At 58.3% G+C, this 9,639-nt stretch overlaps 1 protein-coding gene across 1 annotated transcript; it reads right to left on the reverse strand.

The window, feature by feature from the left end:
- Positions 1–265: 265 nt before the first annotated feature.
- Positions 266–2,989, reverse strand: OTX2 (orthodenticle homeobox 2). Its single transcript, XM_086462862.1, is given in 6 exon segments — positions 266–457; positions 459–887; positions 2,284–2,330; positions 2,333–2,434; positions 2,892–2,949; positions 2,951–2,989. Coding segments are annotated over 6 exon segments (867 nt in total).
- Between the last annotated feature and the right edge of the window lie 6,650 nt (positions 2,990–9,639).

Here is a 9,639-nt window from a genome sequence, read left to right on the forward strand (position 1 = left end):
CTGCTCACTAGATGATCTGTCCGTTTAAGGCCTCCTCCTCCGTTTTTCCTCTTTATTATTCCTTTTCCAGAGCGTCTGAGCAGGAGATGAGTCTGAACGGGATCACACCAACACTGTCCCCCTCTTGTTGCCGTCGTTTTTTTTTTTTGTTCATTTGTTTGTCCATTATTTTTCTCTTTAATTTAACCAAGACTGACTAAAACTGGAGCGTCCAGCCCAGCCTGTTCGTTCTCGTCACGATTTCTTTCGTTATCACAAAGGTTCTTCACAAAACCTGGAACTTCCATGACGATGTCTGGTCCTTATAATCCAAGCAGTCAGCATTGAAGTTTAACTTCCAGGAGGCGGTTTGGTCTTTATAATCCAAGCAATCGGTGGTGGAGTTAAAGCCCAAACTGGAGGCTCCATAGCCCTGGGTGGAGAGGGAGGCTGGAGACTGGTTGAGGTGGCTGGTGACCCGCGTTGGCACCCATGGGACTCAGGGTGGCCCCTGGTCCGGGAAGCTGGTGGTGCATAGGGGTCAAGTAAGATCCACAGTCCATCCCTCCGAAATAGGAGGTTGAGCCAGCGTATCCTTGGCTGTAGCCTGATGCCTGGGTGTAGGTCATAGGATAGGATCTCTGCATGCAGGAGGAAGAGGTGGACAGGGGGTCTGAGAGCGGGGAGATGGACGCTGGGCTCCAGATGGAAACGGGGGCACTGCTGCTGGAAATGGTGGGGACCGAGGTGCTGGAGGGGGGAGTGAACTGCCCGCTGGTCCCGCTCTCCGAACTCACTTCCCGGGCCGGTGAATTCTTCTTTTTAGCTGGCCGTACCTTGTTCTGGCCCCCGTTCTGCTGCTGCTGCTGCTGCTGCCGGCACTTGGCTCGGCGGTTTTTAAACCATACCTTGACACGGAGAGATGGGGAGGGAGAGAGAAAAAGCCTGGTGTTAGGATGCACAGGAGAACCCGAGGGGCGAAAGAGCTGGTGGTGGGGAGACCTCGCCGGGGTGGGGGAACTGAAAACGTTTCCCCCCCGTGAGCGGAGGGTTGCAGGCTGTGCGAGGAAAAGCTCCGGGGCTCCCCCTCCCTGAGATCATTAGCAGTAATAACAAGTGGAAATGGGCAAATCTTAAACAGCTTAATAAGGTCACTTTTGGGGAAAGGCAGGGGGTGGGGGGGATCCCTATTTGCTGTTTGCCAGCCGGGGACCCCCAGGAATCACCATTTAAGGCCTATTGAAGTCCAGCCCTTAATTAGAAAGAATAAAGAATCAGGAACAACTAGGAAAACAGAAGCAGGGGTTGGGGAGCAGGGGTAAAGATGTCTCATTTACCCTCTAAATAAGATCGACCAGGTCGATCCCCAACCTATCTCACCCTCCTTTAGCAGGAACCAAGGGGGGGGGGGGGGGTGGTGGTGTGGGGGGAGGGAGGGGTGCTGGGGAGGTTTCGTGGGAGAAGGCTGGGATTTGGCAGGGGGATATCATGCTTCCCGGTGGCCACGCTCCGCTGGGGCACAGTACCACACAGCCTCGGGAAGCCTCTCAGGGAGCTGAGTGGGAGGGATGGCTTTGGAGCTGCCCTGGTGTCCTGGATCCATGCTGGGGGCAGGATCCTCCTGCCCTGCCAGCAGCACCTCCAAAATGCTGTCTGGATTGGGCCCCTGCAGGCTGCTTGCAGAGGAGACACAGCCCAGCCCCAGGAGAGCAGTCCCTTCCAGCAAGGCATCCCTCGCTCATCAAAGTCCCAAAGGGAGAGAGGAGCCTCCAAGTCTGTACTGGTGTGAAAGGGGATCCCAGTCTGGCCCTGCTCCAGGGATGCGGGGATCACTGGGGAAAGGGGGATCCTTTGTGGCTTCTGCAAGGGCCCCAAAACACCCGCAGGACAGGCTGGGATTTGGCACCTGAGGCAGGCACTGGGGATGCTGGGGAGCCCTTCCCGGCTCACAGAGGTGGAGGGGATTGGGGAGGGGTGAGAAGGGCTCGGGAGCTGGGACCCCGGAGCTGCATGAACCCCCCACACCAGCGTACAAGGAGGAAGGCAGGGGGGCATACTCTAGCCCTGGGGAGGCAAATTTCCACTCCATCCTCCCCTGCACCCTCACCCCATCTATAAGCCTCCTTCAACCCACAGGGGGCTTGATCTCCCTCCAGGACTGACCCCATCCTCTAAACCAGCTCCTCACCTCTCTACTAGCTACAGCCCAGCCCAAACCCATCAGCCCGGGATGGAGGTTGGGGGGGGGGGGGGGGGGGGGGGGGGGGAACAGGCAGGGATCTCCGGGGCCACCCAGCTTCCTACCTGCACTCTGGACTCGGGCAGGTTGATTTTCAGCGCCACCTCCTCCGCATGAAGATGTCGGGGTAGCGGGTCTTGGCGAAAAGGGCCTCCAGCACGTCCAGCTGCGCCCGGGTGAAGGTCGTGCGCTCCCGCCGCTGCTTTCGGGGGGTGGCTGCGAAAGGAGCCAGAGGCCCTGGCTGTCAGTCAGCGGCCCCTCAGCCTCCTGTGTCCCCTCCAGTCCCCTTCCCCAGGGGGGCACCCCTGTTCCCCCCACCCCCAACCTCTCCTGGTCGACCCCGCACCCCAATCCTCAGTGCCACCTCCGATGGCCTCCTCCCCATCTGCCCTGGATGGGGCTGGAGCCTCTGTGTGTGTCCCCCCCCTCGCCCCGCCGCCAGCTCCAGCAGGAGGGTGACTCCTCTTTGCAGACCTTCCCCCGGCCAAAAAGTTGAAGGTGAGGAGGAAGAAAGAAAGGAGGACTCACTGCCCCCCCCCCCCCCCCCCCCCCCCCCCCAAGCCACCACCGTCCCTGGGCATGTTGTGCCTCCAAAAGCTTCCCCTCCGTAGGGGCAAAAAGGAGAAGCGAGGGGTGAGGGTGGGGGGAAAAGGGAAGAAAAAACGTGGCTTACCGGGATAACCGACGGAGGGATGCAACAAATCCATGCCCGAGGTGGTGAGACTCAGGCCCATTGACTGCATAAGGTGGTTGCTTAAGATAAGACATCATGCTAAAGTTGTGGCGGGGAAGAGAGTTGGCCGAAATCCGGCGAGGGGGAGCCGCCCGAGCGCCCTGCCTGCCCCGGGCGGTGCCTGGGGGTGCCGTCGGGCGGGGGGGGCCGCCAGGTGCCTGCAGAGGAGGAAAGGGAGGGACGGGGGGGGGGGGGGGGGTGTGTCAGGCCAGCTCGCTGCCTTCTCCCCCCCCTTCCCAGCTTTTATCCCGCTGCCTTTCCCCCGGCAATCCTTCAGCCCGTAAAGCCGGACCCCAGCCGGATTTGGGAGCTGGGGACAGACTGACTAGATAAAATGCATCTCTCCCCCAAAAAAGGGTGAGGAGGGGAGGAAGGGCGGGGGGGGGAACATCCAGCCAGTAATTACTGCCCGAACAACCCCCACCCCACCCCCCCCCCCCCCCCCGCCCCATGCCTTCAAACTGCCCGCATTGTACAGCAGCCCGGGGCATTTGCATAGGATTCCCGGCGGGCACCGGCTAATTGTCTCAAGCAAAACTTGATTGGGGCCATTGGCAGACACAAAGAACCCCTCGGCTAAATAAATAATGCAGATAACAAAGCCCAAGGGTGAGAAACAAAGAAACAATTCAAGAAACCTATCTCTCCCCTAGTCTCTTGCAAGGACTTTAATTATCCCAGGTTTGGGCAACATTCAAACCTTCCCCCCTCCCTCGTCCTTTCCCCTTCCCCCCCTCCACGTTGCTGCATTTCAGAGCTCAAATGCCCGCTCGGGAAGAGACAAACTTTTCTGCTCTACCGCCATCAGCCCACGGCTGCGGTAATTTCCACCGGCCATTTGCACCTAATTAGTACTCCGGGTAATTAGATTTGGAGGCAAGTAACAGATTTATTAGGCTTTCAAGAAACTCTTGATGACGGAGCTGAAGCTAAACAAACACCTCGGTGGGGAGCGGCCCCGGACGGCCCCGGCGGGGCGGGCGAACGGGTGGGCGAGCGGGTCCCCCGGGCCCGGCTCCGGGTCCCCCGGGTCCTCGCTCTGCAGCGGGAAGTGAGGGGGGCACCCAAACACACACTCCGCCAAAAAAATGCCGACAAGGGGCCAGCCCGGGGCTCTTGAAAGGGTTAAGACTGTTTTCCCGTGGAAATTTTTTTTTTTTTTTTTTTTTTGAGCAAAATCTTTCCCTTCCCTCCGTTCCCGGCGGCCGTCGGAAAAATAAAGAAAAAAGAAAAGAAAACAAAAACCAACAAAAAGCCCCAAACCAACAAAAACCCCCTAACTCCGGCACAACTTTCTTCCCCAAACACCCCAAAACTCCGTGTTTCAGCGCACAGGAGCAGAGCCGCCGCACCGGGAGGGCTGCGCGCTGCTGGGGGGCTCCTGCGGGACCCCCCCCCCGGCCCGGTGCACCCCCCGCCCGGCCCCCGCCAGCGCCGTCGGTGCTGGTTATCCGCGGTGAGGATTTTCCCCTCGGGGAAACGCTTTACCTGCCTTCAAATACGCCGAGCGGCGGAGAGGGAGCGCAACTAGCGCGGGGAGGGCAGGGTTGGGCCCCCGCTTTTAACATCCCCCCTCCCCGGGGGGAGGCTGAAGCAGCTTTGCCGAGGGGGGAGCCCCGCTCCGCGCAGGTGTCGGGGGCGGCTTCGGCCGCCAATTTGTTCGCCAGCGCAAGATGCGCGGGAGAGCAAAACCGTTTTCGATGCGCGCTTCAAAACGAGCGAACGAACAACAACAACAAACCCCAAACACCCCCTCCAAATAATAATAATAATAATAAATCAACCCCAAGCCTCCATTCTGTTAAGCTCGGCAGCATCACGCCGAGGCTCCAGCCCAGCGCGGCCGCCCGCGGAGCCGCTCCGCCGCGGCCGCGCAGCTCGGGGCCACCCCGCAGCCCGCGGAGCAACGGCTCCGCTCCGCAATCTGTCACCCTTTCCCCCTCCTCATCCCCCCACCCCCCCCCCACCCCCCCCCCCCCGCTCTCCCCGGCTCCGCAAAGAGCCCGGCTACAGTTGCTCTGCCCCTCGCTCAATACTAATTACCCCGTCCGAGAATTAATTATAATAAATGTTTTCTTGATAAACTAACGAGATAATCCGGGCGGCACCACGCTCCCTAATTACGGGCCACCCGGCCCCAGCTCCGCTGATCGCCCGGGCTGATTAATGCAAGGCAGCGATCCGCGGCCGGGCGCGCAGGCTGCGGCTCTGCCCTTGGCCGCGCTGCGGGGGGACGCAGGAGGCTTTGGGGGGGCTTGGCCGGGCCGCGGAGCAGCGCGGAGAGGCTCCCGCGGAGGGAGGGGAAGGTGCCGAGATAGAAAGGAGATTTTGTTTTGTTTTGCAAAAGAGAGCTTGGTTCCCTGCCTGCGCGGGGCACCACCGCGTTTCTTAGTATTTTTTTTTTTATAATTCTGTTTTTATTATTATTATTATTTCCGCCCGGAGGGAGGGTTTGGGTCGAAATTTCCCAACACGAGAGTTTTCCCCCCGGTGCCGGAGGCGGCGGGGATGGACCCACAAAGTTCTGCTGCGCATCCCCCTCCCCGTGCTTCGCCTTCCGAAGCTGCGCGCAGCTCCGCGGCCGCCGGCTCCTCTCCGGCGCGGGTAAACGAAAGGGCCGGCCGCCGGAGCGGCGGAGCGGGCTCGGCGGGCAGCGACCGCCGCCGCGAGCCGTTTGAACCCGTCTCTGCCTCCCCACTGCCACCCGGTAGCATTTTTTAACCGCTTGGGGCTTTTTTTTGTTTGTTTTGTTTGTTTTTTTTTAGACTGGAGTCGCATCTTTTCCAAAGAAATAAATAATAAACCTCAACTTCTCGCAGGTGCCAAAAATCTAAATAAATCTCTGCAGCGAAGGAGGTTTTCAGCTCTAAAGAAACTTGTGCCGGTGCACAAGGACTTTCCCGACTTTCTCTTTGTCACGCGGTGCAATTCAGAGGAGAGAGGCCGGGGCGCGGAGCAGTGCGCGTTATATACCCGCTCTGTGTCTTGGGAAGCGCTTTCCCACGGCTTAAAAAAATTAAATAAAATAAAATAAGGGTGGTGAAAACAGCTCCAGCCCTTCTCCGACCTGGATGCCATCCTCACCATCCATTTCACCCACACCGAGCCCTGAAGCTCCGGCCCCAAACGCCTTGAAGGTTTCTCTCTCCCTGCTATTCCAGCCCGGTTCTCCCGCCGCCGCGAGTGCTCCAAGACACCTTTGAAAATTACTTTCTGAGTCTCCGCACCGCAAGGAGGAGGAGGAGGAGGAGAAGGGGGCCTCAGGCAGGAGCCGAGAGAGGGAATAAATTTCTTTGCGGTTATTTCTAATTTTAAAAGTCCACCTTGGGGCCAGGGAATAACTAAAGGCAAAGGATCAGGCCGTGAAAAATAATAATAATAAAAATATAATCACGTACCAACGAAATCGCGGTGAAGAACCGCGCCTGCCTGCGGAGGAGCGAGCAAGCTCCGCGCCCGACCTCCGCCCGCCCACGGAGCCAGCCCGGCCGCGGCGGCGGGGCCACAGGAGGCCGAAAGAGGCGGTGGGAAGAGCCTCCCCGCTTCTCGGATTTGACCCTTCGCTTTTTCATCCGGTGGTTCCCGATCCTTTCCGATCCCCCCGGAGCGATCCGGGCCACCGCCCGGCCTGGCCCGGCCTCCCCCCGGGCAGCCCCGCATCTCCTCCGGGGAGCCGCCTGCTCCCCTCCGGCTCCCCGCACCCCGCACGGTGCCACCGGGCGCCCCCCCCCCCCCCGCTGGCCCCGCACACGTAGCCTTTTAGAAAATACTCATCATCATCCGAATTCCCCTTTTTCCCTTCTATTTCTGCCCTCCGAGCGGGATGAAGGATAAAGCGAAGGGGTCGGACTTACCTGCGAGCCTCGCCGGAGCGCGGGCAGGGCTGGGGGGCGAGGGGTGAAACCTGCCGCCCGGAACCTCGCCAAATTCAGGGGTCGGGCTGAGCTGGGAGAGAAAGCACAAAGCGGGAGGTTAGAGAGCTCGCCGCATGCAATGCCCACGACATCGGAAGGGGGGGGTGGGGGGGTGGGGTGGGGGGGAGAAAAAAATGTTTGAAAAAGAAGAAAAAATGGGGGAGGAAGGGGAGGGGACGGTGCAGGAGAGGGATGTAGGGATGCTCGGGGTCTGGGCTCGGTACATACAGAGCTGGCCGGTGCGGAGCTGGTCAAGAGATTTTATTTTTAATAATAGTGGCAGGGTGCGTGGAGCTGAGGTCCCTACCTCTCTCGGGGAGCTTTGCTGAGAAAGCGCCTCTCTGGCAACTTTTTGACGCAAACTCTCCAACCAATGGCAGGAGAGAGTGATTGACACATCTAAGCCAGGGGGAAAATAATAAAAACACACAACAGGGGGAGGAAAAAACAGGCGCTGCTGTACCGGGGGGACAATCAAGCGAGAAATAACAGCCACCGAAATGACACGAGAATATACATTAAAAGAACCTGCTCGCTTTAAAAATATACATTATGGAGCGGAGCGTGTGAAGTCATTGTACAAATTAATGTGATGGACAGCAGCGGTGGCGTTAGCGTATTGCCCGGGCAAGGGGCGGGGGGGGCAGCAAAAAGCTGTGGTGTGAGGGGGGGGATATGATAATAATAACAACAATAAAAGATATTAAATATTGAAGTAAATATTTGGGAGAAGGGGGGCGGGGAGCCTGCCAGGAGCCCTTGCTGAGCAGCGCGGAGCTGGGCGAGAAGCGAAGGGGAGACACCCCCCCACACACACTCGGGACAGAGGGTGCCAGGGTGCCCCCAGCACCGGGGTCCCCCCCTACCGCACCCGCGGAGCGGCCCGCACCGTCCGTTCCGCCGAGTGCCCCCGAGGCGAGGGGAACTGATTTGCCGGGGGGGGGGGGATATAAATATATTTAATTTTTTTTTTTTTAAGATATGTACTGGTGATGGTGTAGAATGGGACTGAGGCAGCGGCGCTGCGTTGAATTTGCAAAATACGGCCGTGCACGTATTTTAATAGAAATAAACTCGGTGCAGCAAAAAAAAGGGGGGTGTGAGGAGGTCCGGGGGGGGGGTGTGGGGGGGTGGGATGTCCCTGCCGCCCCAGCCGGGCGCACCGGGGCCAGGCACCGGGACGCGCTTCTCGCATCTCCCGTCCCTGCTCAACTTCTCCCGGGTCAAAGAAACCCCGAAAATAAAGCTTTGGCGAAAGGCAGGAGGACGGAGGAGGCTCAGGTCGGAGGGAGGGAGCGCTCACACCACTTTCCTCACTTCTGACAATAGGGGGGAAAAAATGCAGCGGCTCGATCATTTTAACGGGGTGACCTATGTTAATGAAGTTATAGCAATTAATTCGCCTCTTTGTGGCTCTCTCTGAGCCGGGCTGAGTGCAATCCAATGTGGTTGTCCTTGGACTTTAGCGCTGTCGGTGCAGCCCGGGCTGGCGGTTTGCAGGAGCAGGTTTGGGATGCTCGGGGTTGGGCTGGGTGGTTGGGTCTTGTGGTTTGGATTTGGGGTTTTTGTGTTGCTTTTTTGGTTTGGTTTTGGGTTTTGTTTTTTTTTTTGTTTGTTTGTTTGTTTCCTCCCAGAGAGGAGGAGGAAGGAGGGGGCAGAAGGAAGGAGGGAGGGGAGGGGAAATTAAACAAATAAACAAACAAACAAACAAACAAAATAACCCCTCGCACAAAAGCAGCCGCCAGCCCTGCCCGCCAGAGCCGCTCCCACTTTGGCCGCTTTTTTTTGTTCTTCTTGTTGTTCTTCGATTTCTTTTTGCGAGGAGACTTCGCGGAAAGTTGGTACCTCCGGCTGGTACTCCCAGCCCCCTCCGGGACCCCCTGCCCCTCCACTCCTTGGAGTTGTATTTTGGGTCCGTCCCCCCCGCCAAGAGCCGTGAGACTCTTTTGGGGGACTTTTCGGGGGGTTGTTTGTTTAGTTGCTTTTTTTTTGCGTTTTGGGTTTTTTTTTGAGTTTTGTTTTTTTGGGGGAGAAGAGTAGCGAGGGGCGGCTGCAGACCCCATCCCTTTGCAGCCCCCCCCCCCCCCCCCCCCCATCCCTTTGCAGCCCCCCTCTCCTCCCCTGCAACCCTTGCACAGAGATCCGCGCCGGGCAAATCCTTCCCTCTCACTTCCCCGCATGTCGCACGGCCACGCCACCCCTCAGCCTCTCCTTTAGCAGAGCACCAGTAATAAATATCCCGATTGAACCCTTCTCCCCCCTTAACCCACCCCCGCCCCCCCCCCCTCCGCCTCTGCCATCGTCTCCCGCCCCCACATATTATTTAATAACCTTAATCCACCTGGAAGAATGAGAGAGATAATTCGTTCCCGTGTATCCTGACCAAGAGGGTATTTTCGAAATCGATTAAAAATAAAAGGGGGGGAAAAAAAAAAAAAAAAAAGAAAAGAAAGAAAGAAAGAAAGAAAAGGGTATTTGGGGGCTGGAGGAAGCCGGGCTGTGGCAGAAGAGGACTGAACAAGGCAGAGAAATAAAATTCAGTGCCTGAAGAAAGTAGCTGAGAGAGCAGGTTTGGAAGTGCAGCCCTTGCAGCCCAGCCGGGCTGACATCCCTGTCTGCATCTGCCCGGCTGCCTGGCCGTGGGCAGTGGGCAGGCAGAGCTGCTGCCCTGCCTGCAGCCTGCCACAGGCAGCAGGGACATCCCAGCCTTTCCCTCTGGCCCCCCTTCGCCCCCCCCCCCTACACCCCCCACATCCCCCCCAGCCTGAGAAGAC

The sequence above is a fragment of the Leptosomus discolor genome, chromosome 3 (assembly GCF_034619465.1).
Source record: "Leptosomus discolor isolate bLepDis1 chromosome 3, bLepDis1.hap2, whole genome shotgun sequence".
In the NCBI taxonomy this organism is placed as follows: domain Eukaryota; kingdom Metazoa; phylum Chordata; class Aves; order Leptosomiformes; family Leptosomidae; genus Leptosomus; species Leptosomus discolor.